We start from the raw sequence: 14,547 nt of genomic DNA, 5'->3' as shown, positions 1-14,547 counted from the left end.
GCAGCAGTGGAGGCGCTGCCAGCCCCGATGGGCCCCGAGGAGAGCAGGACTGTGTCAGGATGGTGGAGCAGGTTAGCAGGTGGCACCAGGCCAAGGCAGGTGTGAGCAGGTGCCCAATCACCCCGCAGATGGCAGCGGGAGGCAAGGCTGCCGCCTGGCTCCCAGGCACTGAGGGAGCTGGGCGGGGGGCCCAGCCCTGACCAATCATCCCTACAGACAGGATGGTAGAGCAGGTGAGGGGGCGGCACCAGGCCAAGGCGGGGTGCCAGGTGGGCCTGAGGGGCTGCGAGGCTGGGGGTGTGAGCTGAGGCTGCAAGGCTGGGGGCACAGGCTGGGCACCAATCTCCACAGGCCACCCCGAGGGACCCCACCCATGCATGAATTCATGCACCGGGCCTCTAGTCTTCTAATGTAAGAGAAATAATCTCAAAAAGTAAGCCTTTTTGCCCCAACTTCCTTTCCTACTACTAGGAAACTCAGCTGGTGAAAGCATTGTGCTGAACTATACAGCAGTCACACTGCAATCAGGGGGAGATATATCATCCATACACTGAAGAAAGCAAAGCAGAAAGATGGAAAGAGGCTGGACCCTTGAAGATAATGGTCAGTTGGTGTTATCAATCCTAGAACTACCTATATCTCTGAAAATTTTATATGAAAAATATGTCCTTATGTGAAAACTGTGTTTTTAAAGTTTAAGCTACTGTCATTTGGCATTCTAGTACTTGAAGATGAGAGCATCCTGACAGACACCGCCGTTACACCTTGAATTTAGTCAGTGGTTCTCAACCTTCTGGCCCTTTAAATACAGTTCCTCATGTTGTAGCCCAACCATAAAATTATTTTCATTGCTACTTCATAACTGTAACGTTGCTGCTGTTATGAATCGTAATATAAATATCTGATATGCAGGATGGTCTTAGGCGACCCCTGTGAAAGGGTCGTTCGGCCGCCAAAGGGGTAGCAACCCACAAGTTGAGAACCGCTGATTTAGATGAACCATAATCTTGAATGGACACTAAATAAATAATCAAAATTAATTTAAAATATACTTAGTCAAGGTAGGCTGGCATGGTTCAACGGCTGAGCGTTGACCTATGAACCAGGAGATCACAGTTCAATTTCCGCTCAGGGCACATGCCCGGGTTGGGGGCTCAATCCCCAGTGTGTGTGGGGGGGGAGGGGTGCAGGAGGTAGCCAATCAATGATTCTCTCTCATCATTGATGTTTCTATCTCTCTCTCCCTCTCCCTTCCTCTCTGAAATCAATAAAAAATAAAGTATTTAAATATCACATGATCTCACTCATTTGTGGAATATAATGAACAACATAAACTGATGAACTAAAATAGAGCCAGAGACATAGAAGCATCAAACAGACCATCCAACCTCATAGGGAAGGCGCGGGGGTTGAGGGGGCAGTCAACCCAAGGACTTGTATGCATGCATATAAGCAGAACCCATGGACACAGACAGTAGGGGGGTGACATCGATCGGGAAGAGATCAATGGGGGAAAAAGGAGACATACTTAATACCTGAAACAAAGAATTTTTTTAAAAAAAGATAATCACACTCTTAGAAAAAACTTTCCTATAAAATAAACTGCAGATATTAGGTAATTAATTAAATAAAATAAAAATAAATATATAGCCCGGATCCGTTTGGCTCAGTGGATAGAGCGTCGGCCTGTGGACTGAAGGGTCCCAGGTTCAATTCCGGTCAAGGGCATGTACCTTGGTTGCAGGCACATCCCCAGTAGGGGATGTGCAAGAGGCAGCTGATCGATGCTTCTCTTTCACTGATGTTTCTAACTCTCTCTCCCTCTCCCTTCCTCTCTGTAAAAAATCAATAAAATATATTTTATAAATAAATAAATAAATATAAACCAGGATATAATACAGACTACTCTATAAATCTATGGCTACACAACAGCTGACATATGCAGATTAGACTAATAAAGGATCATATAAGAATCAAACCAAACATGGCATTTCCAAAATTTATCTTTAAACTTTAGTAAACTGATTTGGCTATACTTATCAACTTCTACAGTTAATCCAATGTTAAATACAACACTACACATCCTTTACCCCCACTAATGCAAAGTATACATAATAATAAAAGCTAACAGTATGTGCCATATCAAAATATTTTACTCAGTTAATCCTAACAACAATCTTTATAGATAGGCAATAGAGTTCCAAAAAGGAGAAATAAAAATAAAAACACAACATTATCTAATCTTCTTGGAATAAAACAATTGAAATAAAATTAAAAATCAGAAGGCCCTTCCACCTAGAATTTAACTTTCTATTAAAAAATGATAATTTTTTAAATGATAATGAAAAGGCTATATATCAGAATCTCTGGAACAAATTAAAGCAGTGAACCCAGGGAACTTTATAGTGTTAAACATATGAATCAAAACAAAAGAATAAAAATAAAAGAATTATGTTACCAACGGAAAATGCTAGGAAAAGAACTACAACAAAAACCAAAAGAACTTTGTGATATTGGATTAGAAGTGGAATTATCAGTATGAACTCAAAATATAAAGTCATAATGTTTTTAAAATTTACTTCGCAGCCCTGACCACTAAAAGAGCCTATAAACAATGGTATCCTAGTAGGAACAAACACACTTTGTGCTCAGATCTTGGTTTCTAAATACCATTTCCCACTAAAATTAACCAGGATTCTTTGGATAAATGGCTGATTCCAGGTCTAAAGCTGACAAGACCAGCCTTTTCTGTGCTTAAATAAGTGCTCAAAAACAGATGGAAACATGGTCAAGAGGACATCATGAATCAGCTTAAAGATGCTCCCATTAGCCAAATTTGAAACAAGAAATAAAAGGGCCCAATCAGTGTGGCTCAGTGATTGAGTGTCAACCTATGAATTAGGTCACAGTTCCATTCCCAGTCAGGGCAAATGCCTGGGTTTTCTGTTTGATCCCCAGTGGGGAGTATGCAGGAGGCAGCCAATCAATGATTCTCTTTCATCACTGATGTTTCTTTCTCTCCCCAACCCCCCCCCCCCCGCTCTCCCTTCCTCTCTAAAATCAATAAAAATATTTATTTTAAAAAAAAGTAAAAGGTTATAAGACATGTATCAAAAAAATCATATCTACAGTGATACAAAAGAGGGACAGTCATGGTTCCAAAGGTATAAAAAGTCATCAAAATGTAGATTTAATATATACACATTTTACTGTATGAAAAATATAGCCCAAGAAAAAGTATGGGCTGTTCTTTAAAGGAAAAGGCTAACTTATAAATATACAAGGAATGACAGAACTAAAAAACCACCCATTTTGCAATCACCAATATAGTAACTAATTCAAGCAAAGATCATCAATGAATGTTAAGATTACTGGATAAATCGGAGAACCAAGATGGCGGCATAGGTTAACGCCGGAGTTTGCTGCCTTGAACAACTACTTCAAAAGTGAAACTAAAAGACGGAACGGACATCACCCAGAACCACAGGAACGCTGGCTGAGTGGAAGTCCTACAACTAGGAGGAAAGAGAAACGCATACGGACACTCAGAGGAGGCGCAGTGCTGAAGTCAAATTCTGAGGTGCGGAGTGTGCTGGCGGCGGAGGGCGCGGTTGGCGTTTTCAATTGGGAGGGAGTCGCAGACTCTGAGCTCCAGATATGGGCGAGTCTTTAGGGACCCTGACTCAAACGGGAGAAGCGGGACTGTCTGGCTTCGATCAGAGCGAGTGCAGCTTTCTCTCCGAGGTTTGCAGCGGGTGCTGGGACTCAGAGAGGCAGAGCCCTTGGGGACAGGACTGAGAGCAGCCATAACTGCTCTCTCCAGCCCACCCTGTTGATCCTGTGGGACCCACCCGCCCCGCCCGAGCCCTGCACAGAGGCATTTGCCGAATAGCCTCAGGCAAAGGCTAGATTAGCACCTCTCTAGAGGACAGAAGTTCTCTCACTGCAGACACAGCTGATTCTCACAGCCACTTGGCCTGGAGGTCAAACCCTCCCTGGTATTAGCTAAAACAATCAAGGCTTAACTACAAGACTGCGCACAAAGACCACTAGGGGGTGCACCAAGAAAGCATAACAAAATGCGGAGACAAAGAAACAGGACAAAATTGTCAATGGAAGATATAGAGTTCAGAACCACACTTTTAAGGTCTCTCAAGAACTGTTTAGAAGCTGCCGATAAACTTAATGAGATCTACAAGAAAACTAATGAGACCCTTGATATTATGATGGGGAACCAACTAGAAATTAAGCATACACTGACTGAAATAAAGAATACTATACAGACTCCCAAGAGCAGACCAGAGGAGCGCAAGAATCAAGTCAATGATTTGAAATGCGAGGAAGCAAAAAACACCCAACCAGAGGGGCGGAATGAAAAAAGAATCCAAAAATGCGAGGATAGTGTAAGGAGCCTCTGGTACAGCTTCAAGCGTACCAACATCAGAATTATAGGGGTGCCAGAAGATGAGAGAGAGCAAGATATTGAAAACCTATTTGAAGAAATAATGACAGAAAACTTCCCCCACCTGGTGAAAGAAATGGACTTACAGGTCCAGGAAGCACAGAGAACCCCAAACAAAAGGAATCCAAAGAGGACCACACCAAGACACATCATAATTAAAATGCCAAGAGCAAAAGACAAAGAGAGAATCTTAAAAGCAGCAAGAGAAAGAAACTCAGTTACCTACAAGGGAATACCCATACGACTGGCAGCTGATTTCTCAACAGAAACTTTGCAGGCCAGAAGGGAGTGGCAAGAAATATTCAAAGTGATGAATACCAAGAACCTACAACCAAGATTACTTTATCCAGCAAAGCTATCATTCATAATTGAAGGTCAGATAAAGAGCTTCACAGATAAGCAAAAGCTAAAGGAGTTCATCACCACCAAACCAGGATTATATGAAATGCTGAAAGGTATCCTTTAAGAAGAGGAAGAGGAAGAAAAAGGTAAAGATACAAATTATGAACAACAAATATGCATCTATCAACAAGTGAATCTAAGAATCAAGTGAATAAATAATCTGATGAACAGAATGAACTGGTGATTATAATAGAAGCAGGGACATAGAAAGGGAATGGACTGACTATTCTTGGGGGGGAAAGGGGTGTGGGAGATGTGGGAAGAGACTGGACAAAAATCGTGCACCTATGGATGAGGACAGTGGGTGGGGAGTGAGGGCAGAGGGTGGGGCGGGAACTGGGAGGAGGGGAGTTATGGGGGGAAAAAAGAGGAACAAATGTAATAATCTGAACAATAAAGATTTAATTAAAAAAATAATAATAAAAAAATAAAAAATAAATAAAAAAAAAAGATTACTGGATAAATCATAACTGGAAAAGAGGTTATTCACACTCTATCATGATTTACTCTTTTATTACAAAGACAGTAAGTACTTTATAATGGAGAAATCTGGCTCAAACTTAGTGTCACCATTAATGGGACTTATTGGCATAATGGGCTTCATTCTCCTGTGTAAAGGTGTTAAGAATTTGCTAATTCTTGCCCTAGCCAGTTTGGCTCAGTGGATAGAGCATCAGGCTGGGGACTGAAGGGTCCTGAGTTCGATTTTAGTCAAGGGCACATACCGGGGTTGCAGGCTCGATCCCCAGTGGGCGGCGTACAGGAGGTAGCCAATCAATGATTCTCTCTCATCATTGATGTTTCTATCTCTCCCTCTCCCTTCCTCTCTAAAATAAGTAAAAGTACTTTAAAAAAATCATTTGCTAATTCTTGATAAGACAAACAGCAATTTCAGCTTTCAAGGAACACACGAAGAACAAGCATGTCAAACTCATGGCCCACAACAAATACTTTTGCGGCCCAGCCAATATAACAGTATGTAAGAAACATTTTAATAAAAATTTTGTAACTTAATTTTTACAATATCCTGCTATACATAATTATTAGTAACGAACTACAACGTTAACTAATGACTGATTATTATAATCGTGTTGCATTCATTTACCTTGCGCACCTTATGCGCAGGCGCACCATTTCTTTCCACTAATACTAGCAGCGAATATTTTAGCAGCCGATTGCCACGTCATTAGTCTTGGCAATTAGTCTTGGCATTAGTCTTGTTTGGTGTGCGTAACAGGAAATATTTAGCTTTTGGATAACAAAATAAATAAGTTTATTTGTTTTACGCTTATTAATTTGTGCAGTTATTCAGTGTCTGGTAAGTTAATGTTCAAGAAAAAAATATTAACTTTTATTAAAGTGTTCTATTATTTTATATTAACGATTACTCATTTCAGCCCTTTGAATTCAGCATGTCTCTATTGAAACAAACCTACATTTCTATGAAAATTGAAGCTTTAGTTTTTTTGCAGCCCACATAAACTTAAACCTTGTTTATTTGGCCCATGTTAGCCTTTGAGTTTGACATGCTTGCTCTAGAGAATCAGAGATGAAAAAGCAATCAGAGTATAGGCCTGGCTGGTTGTTCAGTGGTTAGACCACCAGTCTGCATACCGAAGGATCTCAGTTCAATTCAATTCCTGGTGAAGGGCTCACACCTGGGTTGCAATCAATCCATGGGTCTTGCTCACACTGATGTTTCTCTCTCTCTTCCTCCCACTCCCTCCCTTCCACTTTCTCTAAAAATATCAATGGAAAAAATATCCATAAAAAAATATCCTCAGGTGAGGATTAACAAAAACAACAACAAACAATTAGAGTATGGCAAGTGATGTGATAGAGATAAGAAAGGGGAGAAGGATAACTTTCATAACTTGTTTCTTGTTTGAGAGACTACTGATGGCTGTGCTTATCAATGTCGCCAGGATAGAAAATATTAAAGAAAAAACAGATTTAAAAAAGATGATAATGTTTGAGATGTATTGAATTTAGCATACCTGAACTATGGTCACGAAGACGCACGTGTACACACGTACACACGTGCATGCACACACACACACACATACACACATGTGCAGACACACCCTCAAGAAATATTTAGAATCCCTCAGTGTATAGGTATTAATTGAAATCATAGGGCAGATGAGATCACATGGGAGAATAAAGCTAGGAAAGGACTAAAAATAGCATGTAAAGAGCAAAGAGAGAAGCCCTAGCCAGTGTGCTAAGTAGTTAGAGCATCAGCCCCTGCACCAAAGGATCATGGGTTCGATTCCCCATCAAGGGCACATACCTATGTTGCAGGTTCACTCCCCACTCCGGGAGGCAACCAGTCGATGTGTCTCTCTCACATTGATGTTGTTTCTCTCCCCCTCTCTCTCTCTCTCTCTCTCTCTCTCTCTCTCTCTCTCTTCTCCTTCTCCTCTCTCGCTCCCTCCCTTCCACCCTCTGAAAAGCAATGGAAAAAGTAACCTCAAGTGAGGATTAACACTCCCCCCCAAAAAAAGGAGGCGGGGGGCAGAGAAGATATTACAAAGATAACTGAAAAGTGGTCAGTGTGAACAGGAAAACCAAAAGAGGTGTCACAAAAGTCAAAGAAAAATAAAATTAATCAAATTTCAAGAAGAGGAATCAACTACCATATTAAATGTATACATGACCAGAGATGAAGTAGAATAAGAAATGAAAATGGGCCTCCGCATTTGACAATTACTAACTCAGTGGTAACTTGGACAGTGCAGTTTCAGCAAACTTATTTGGCTCAAAGTCAATCGATTACAACATATAAAAATTAAACAGATATTGAGAAAAGTGAAACAATATACACTATTTTTTCAAGAAATTTGTCCCTGAAGAGTCAATAAGTAAGGCACTATCTAGAAAGACTGTTTTTGTTTTTAAGATGATAGAGACTTGAACACATATATAGCAGACGAGGCAGAAGAGAAAGAATTCACTACTGATATAATGAAATCACTAAAGAAGCTAAAAAGGATGGAAGCAGAATACCCTTAGAGGGAAAGGTACACTTTGCCCATCCAGACAGGCAAAGATTAAAAATAAATACCAACAGTTTTATGTATGGGGCAAGGAGTTAAGAGTTCTACCAGAAAGCGTTTTTCTTTCTTACTGAGAAAGAAAACTAGAAATGAGGCAGACTGACAATATCCTACATAATAAAAGGCTAATATGCAAATTGTCCCCTCAACTGGGAGTTCGACAGGTAGTTCGACCAGGGGGTGGGGCCGGTCCACCAACTGCCTGAGGCCCCTCCCCCCAGCTTGCCTCTCCCCCCAGCTTGCCCCACCCCCAATAGCCCCCCACTACCACCACGCCAATCAGGGGTGGGCTGGCTGGACCCCACCCGTGCACGAATTCATGCACCGGGCCTCTAGTAGTAATAATAAATAAGTTTAAGAAATTCTTAATTGCAAACACTGAAATGGTTCTAGTTTCTACCTGATATCAACCAATGTGACTCTATGACAATTATTACAATGGGTAAAAGCATTCTATGCAGTCCCTATTCTTATATCCAGAAATGCACTTTAAAAGTAAGCAGAACTTTTTCATGGTTTTAGAAGAAACATCAAAAGGGATTTCATCACAAGCTGACAATTGATTAGATGGGCAGGGCCACCCGGGGCAACTTTTCAGAGTTGAGTCATCATGTCAACAAGACTATTCTTCAAGTGTTTCAGATCTTAAAATAAATCATGACCCCAAAGTGATCAGAACTTCTGATATCAATCATAGCAAAAAAAAAAAATCACTTAATTACTAAACCAGAGTTTACTAATCTATAATGGGACTATCACCTTCCAACAAATTTCCATTAAATTCATATTCCCATCCAAGACACCTATCTTTCTACTATCAAAATACCCAAGAGCCCTGGCCAGTTTGGCTCAGTGGATAGGGCATCGGCCTTCGGACTGAAGGGTCCCGGGTTCGATTCCGGTTAGGGGCATGTGCCTTGGTTGCGGGTACATCCCCGGTTGGGGGAGGTGCGGGGGGCAGCTGATCGATGTTTCTCTCTCATCAATGTTTCTAGCTCTCTGTCCCTCTCCCTTCCTCTCTGTGAAGAATCAATAAAATATATATTTTTTAAAAAATGCCCAAGATACTAATTGATTACATCAGGAGGTTATTTAATACGCATAAACTCAGAACAATGGAAGGAGACATGGTATGAGAGATATCCCCTGAGCTCTAAAAAGGCAGGATAAAGTTATCACTAGCCTACCTCTACAGTGACAATACTCCTTACCACCTAGATAGTGTCTCTTGATACAGTATCTTGTCATGAACTATCTTCCTTCTCTGATTCCCACTTCCAGTGTAAACCATTCCTATTCTTTCAACACATTATTTTTTAGATATGTTCAAGTCAACGATTAGATCCAATTAAGCTGTATTTTGATCTAGTCTTATGTTTAATTTAAATGGACCACATCTCAGAGTTCTAAGGGCACCTCACTGTCCCAGCTTACTGACTTGTCTTTAACAAAAACCTTAAAAAAGACAACTCTGGGGCTCTGGCCAGGTGGCTCGATTCCCAGTCGGGGCATATACCTAGATTGCGGGTTTGAGCCCCGGTTGGAGCACATACAGGAGGCAACCAATGTTTCTCTCACATCGATGTTTCTCCCTTGCTATCTCTCTAAAAATCAATAAAAACATATCCTCGGATAAGAATTCTAAAAAATATACAACTTTTGGGACCACAGAGAAATGGGAATAGTAAGGAAGAGCAGACCAAAAGAAATTAGGACACTTCTCTGATGCATCCATTAGGCTTTGAAATTATTTTAGGTTACAAGAACAGTATAGAAGTTACATTGGAATGCTCAAGACACTAAGAAACTTATACTCTGGTTTTTAAAGGAATGACAAGTGAAATACAAAACCACTCTTTCCTACTTCTCTCATTTCTGCTAACTATTTCATCAGCATGTCTGGAAAACTGACCCTACAATATCCAGAACCACCCTCTGATTTGCCATTCCTGTCAAAAACTATTCAAAAATTACCAAAAAGCTTTTACTCAAAAATTACCAAAAAGCTTTCTAAATCAAATCACACTGAATTTTATAATTTCTTCCCCATTCATCTCAAAAGTAATTTAAAGATGGGTCTATTTAAATTTTAATGAATAACAGTATTTGAATGACCTCCCATAACCAGATGCACAGTTATGCATTTAAAATTCCTGTTAAAAATGGCCCATGGAAATGGATACCTGAGACTTGACACGTCTTGTTCTCTTTGGCAGAATATTCATTCTTGTGCCCGGCTCTGGGGAAGTTTGGACTTCAGTGCCAAGAACCTCAGGCTCCACTTTTTCCTTAAGATCTAAATTAGGCATTTGTACACCCTAAAGAATCAGAGCACAGAAAGAGAGCAGATTCACTGATAAGAGATCAGATTTGAGACTCAAGAAAAATAGTAAATTTCCAATAAATCCCTAATACTCCATGAAACCAGTTGACAATTCTCCCACCAAATTGATCTATAGATTTAAGAAAATCCCTATCAAAAGTCTAGCAGGCTTTTGTAGAAAATGAGAAGCTGATCCTAAAATTTATCTGGAAATGCAAAGTGTTTAGAAATTATGGAAAAAAGAAGAACAAAGTTTGAGGACTTACACTACTGGGTATCAAAATTAACTATAAATTTTATTAACCAATGTCATCCTAGTAAATTCAATAAAAAAAAGAAAAGAAAATGTAAAAAGAATGTACTAAAAAGCTTTAGTACTAAGACAAAATAGTATTGGTGTTAGGGTAAATATATAGATCAAAAAACAAAACGGAGACCAGAAATAAATCCACATATTTAAAGTCAATTGATTTTCAACAAAGGTGCCAAAGGAAATCAACGAGTAAAGGGTAGTCTTTTAAACAAATAGTGCTAGTACAATTCGATATTCATATACCCTGTGCCCATCAAAAAAAAAGGAATATGCCTTTACCTTATACTGTACACAAAAAGAATTCAAAATGGATCAAAGACTTCAACAAAAGGCTAAAACTAAAAAGTCTAGATGAAAATAAAGAAGAAAATCTTTGTGGTCTTGGGTCAAGAAAAGATTTCTTAGTTATAACAGAAATACCATCCACAAATGGGGAGAGAAAAAAGTTGATAAATTACTCTTCAAATAGACACCATTATAAAATGAAAAGATAAACTACAGACAACAAGAAAATATTTGTAAAATCATTTTCTGATAAAGAACTTGTATCTAGAACTCAGAATAAGTATAAGATGAGAAACAACCCAATAAAAAATATCTCAACAGACACTTCATAAAGGAAGATATACAGATGCAGAACACCAATAGTCATTAGAGAAATGAAAATTAAAATCACAATGAGATACCACTACACACCGACTAAAATGGCTATAAGCAAAAAAACTGACAATACCAACTGCTGGCAAAGACATGGAGAAACTGGAAGCCTCTACATTACTGATGCAAATGTAAAATGGTTCAGCCACTTTGGAAAACTGTTTGGCAGTTTCTTAAAAAGTTAAACATAAACTTACCATATAACCCAGCAATTCCATTCCTAGGTATCCACCCAAGAGAAATGAAAATATATGTCCACACAAAGACTTGTACTTGATTTCACAGCATTATTCATAATAACCTTAAACTGGAAAGAACCCAACTGTCCATCAACTAGTACATGGATAAACAAATGTGGTATAGCCATATATCATTCAACCATAGAAAGGAATGAAGTACTAATACATGCTAAAGCATGGATGAACCTTAAAAACATTAGTCTAAGTCAGTGGTTCTCAACCTTCCTAATGCCGCTATCCTTTAATACAGTTCCTCATGTTGTGGTAACCCCCAATTTCATTGTTACAAATTGAACATAATTAAAGCATAGTGATTAATCACAAAAACAATATGTAATTATATATGTGTTTTCCGATGATCTTAGGTGACTGCTGTGAAAGGGTCGTTCGACCCGCAAAGGGGTTGCAACCCACAGGTTGAGAACCGCTGGTCTAAGCGAAAGAAGCCAGACACAAAATCATATTGTATGATGCCATCTATGTGAAATTTCTAGAAAAGGCAAAACTATAAGTCAAAAAATAGGTCAGGAATTGTCTAGGTTTGGAGGTAGAAGTGGAAACCAACTATAAATGAACACAAAGAAACTTTTTAGGCTGATGGAAGTGTTCTAAAACTAGATTGTGCTGTATAATTCATTAAAGCTTACTATCAGAGTACCTCCAATGAGTGAATTCTATGGTATGTAAATTATACCTCAATAAAGCTGTTAAAAAAATACATAAAACAAAGAGGAGGAATTTGTCCTAGCCAGTTTGGCTCAGTGGACAGAGCATCGGCCTGAGGAATATGGGTCCTGGATTCGATTCCTGGTCAGGGCACATGCCTGGGTTGTGGGCTCGATCCCCAGTAAGGGGCGTACAAGAGGTAGTCATGAGTCTCCCTCATCATTGATATTTCAATATTTCTCTCTCTCCCTCTCCCTCCTCTCTGAAATCAATAAAAATATATATATTTTTTAAAAAAGGAATTTTTCAAAAAGCATACAGGACTTTATTTTAAATAAGAAAAACAGCCTTCATTCCCATTAGCTTTTATTTTGTAAACCACCAAAAATAGCTGATTTTTAAACTACACCTTGCTCCCCAAAATTCTGGTACATGGAGAAATCTTTTTCAACTTTCTATGCACAGTCAACTGCTATCTTATGGTGAACACAGTCTAAAGTTTATACATAGCAGACTGGATTTATCCACTCCAAAAAAAAAAAAAAAATGATGCATCTCACCATAAGGCTGACACCAGACTGGAAAAGCTCATATGGGTAGAGAATTCTTTCATAGTGTGACTTTAAAAGAGACCCAGTTCCTTTTCCTGGGAGATATCCCAAGCGGCTACCCACTTTAGACCATTTCTTTTCTTTGGTGACCATTTCAAAACCTCCTTTGCTGGCAACAATCTGAAAAGAAAAGAAAAATTATTTAGGAAAAGATAGATTCATGTACTCTGACTCTACATCATACTTGCTAAATACAAAAATTATTCTGGGCCTAGAGTTCAAATTTCCTTTCAATAAATATCTGGCAAAACTAAAACTTGTCAACATTTTAAAGTATGGAATGAGATGATGATTTTTGGAAGTTTTAAACTTTATTATTTAATTGTTATTGTACCTACCTTAAATGAACCAGGCATTCAAAAACATTTAATGAATTTACACTTTGTACATTATATACCTTGAGAAAACTAAGCACATAGATGTACTCCATATCCTCAAGGACCTCAAAATATAAAATAATACAGACCAAAAGTAGACATGAGAATAAATATTATATATAGTACAAAAGAAACATAATTCCTGAAATTAGAAAATGTACCAAAAAATTTTAAATTTTAATAAAAATGTCAAGCAAACAATGGATTCAGAGGCTATTTTGAAAAAGAGACTATAATTTTTCAAAAGGAGAAAAGTTTTACATGGAAGATTATAAAGGAATAACATGGAAAGATCGGATTATAATATTAGATTTACTGAAATGTAACATAGAATGTAATAACGTAGGAAGTAATGAGATAAATTGGCCGATTTGGCTGAATGCTCACATCAAACCTGGCATTGTAGATAATATCATGGATCAAGGCCCCCTATCTTCCAGAAGCTGATATTGTACATCTTTCACACTCTATAAAACAGGGGTGGGGAATGTCCGGCCACCAGGCCATACAAGGTCTGAGAAATCATTTGGTCTGGCCCTGCCAAGGCATTAGGGGTGAGCTAACTAAATGTTTGACCAAATATAGCAGGCTAATTTTTAAGTTGATAATTTTGTATAGCCAGCGAATGATGTTATAAATATCCAAATGGCCCTTGGCAGAAAAAGGTTTCCCACCCCTGCATATAGGCAGTTTCCAGTTTCACTGACAACGTAATAAAAAGGACTGTGACATAGTTATTTGAACTCAAAGTAATTTTCCTTTTTGAATATACACTACTATATTTTACTGTATCAAGAGTTAGGAGAAAAATTAAACAAAGAATTACCACATGATCCAGGAATTCCTTCTCTAGGTATATACCCAAAAGAATTGAAAGCTAGGATTCAGACAGATACTTGCATACAAATGTTCACAGCAGCATTATTCACAATACCCAAAAGGTGGAAACAACCATCAAAAGATTAATGGATTAAAAAATGTGATATACACATACAATGAACTTACTAATGGGTGCGTGAATGGGTGAAACATCATATCGATGTTTCTCCCCCACCTCCTCTCTCTGATTAAAATCAATTTTTTTTTAAGGTGCTTAAAAAAATGGAGAGGGGTGCATATGTTATAAATAAGTGAAGAAAATGTTTTCAACTCTTGTGATCTAGGATACAATTGAAGACAAAGATAAACCTATAGCCAAAGCAAAATTTTCCACTCGTGAAATATCTGAAAGCTTGGTAGAAACACACATAAGTTCATATGCAGAGTTGAACACATTTCTAATTCTTCAGCTTCTTTTATCATACCCTCAAAGAAACTTTTCTTTTAAGAGCTAACCAGAAAAATTATAAAGAGAAAAAATTTATTTTCAGATTTTATAGTGTAGAAGACAATGAGGGTGGCTTAGATAAAGGGTTGTCTGGAAGCAAATGGATGAATA

At 38.4% G+C, this 14,547-nt stretch overlaps 1 protein-coding gene across 7 annotated transcripts in view; it reads right to left on the bottom strand.

The window, feature by feature from the left end:
* The window catches only part of KDM5A (lysine demethylase 5A), a 103,311-nt gene that overhangs the window by 74,505 nt on the left and 14,259 nt on the right, over positions 1-14,547 (bottom strand). For 5 of the 7 annotated variants that reach the window (XM_036301551.1, XM_036301547.1, XM_036301549.1 and 2 more), the window contains exons 4-5: positions 12,682-12,852; positions 10,107-10,241 (exon numbers count right to left, since the gene is read on the bottom strand). In XM_036301551.1, coding sequence (XP_036157444.1) covers positions 10,107-10,241; positions 12,682-12,852 — 306 coding nt within the window. Of the gene's footprint in view, positions 1-10,106; positions 10,242-11,413; positions 11,459-12,681; positions 12,853-14,547 lie in introns of those variants that run through there. The other 2 variants (XM_036301552.1, XM_036301548.1) reach the window with 2 other exon arrangements.

This window comes from Myotis myotis, unplaced genomic scaffold (assembly GCF_014108235.1).
Source record: "Myotis myotis isolate mMyoMyo1 unplaced genomic scaffold, mMyoMyo1.p scaffold_m19_p_3, whole genome shotgun sequence".
Taxonomy (NCBI): domain Eukaryota; kingdom Metazoa; phylum Chordata; class Mammalia; order Chiroptera; family Vespertilionidae; genus Myotis; species Myotis myotis.
The sequence above is the reverse complement of the archived record's forward strand: the minus strand, read 5'-3'. Positions and strand labels throughout refer to the sequence as shown.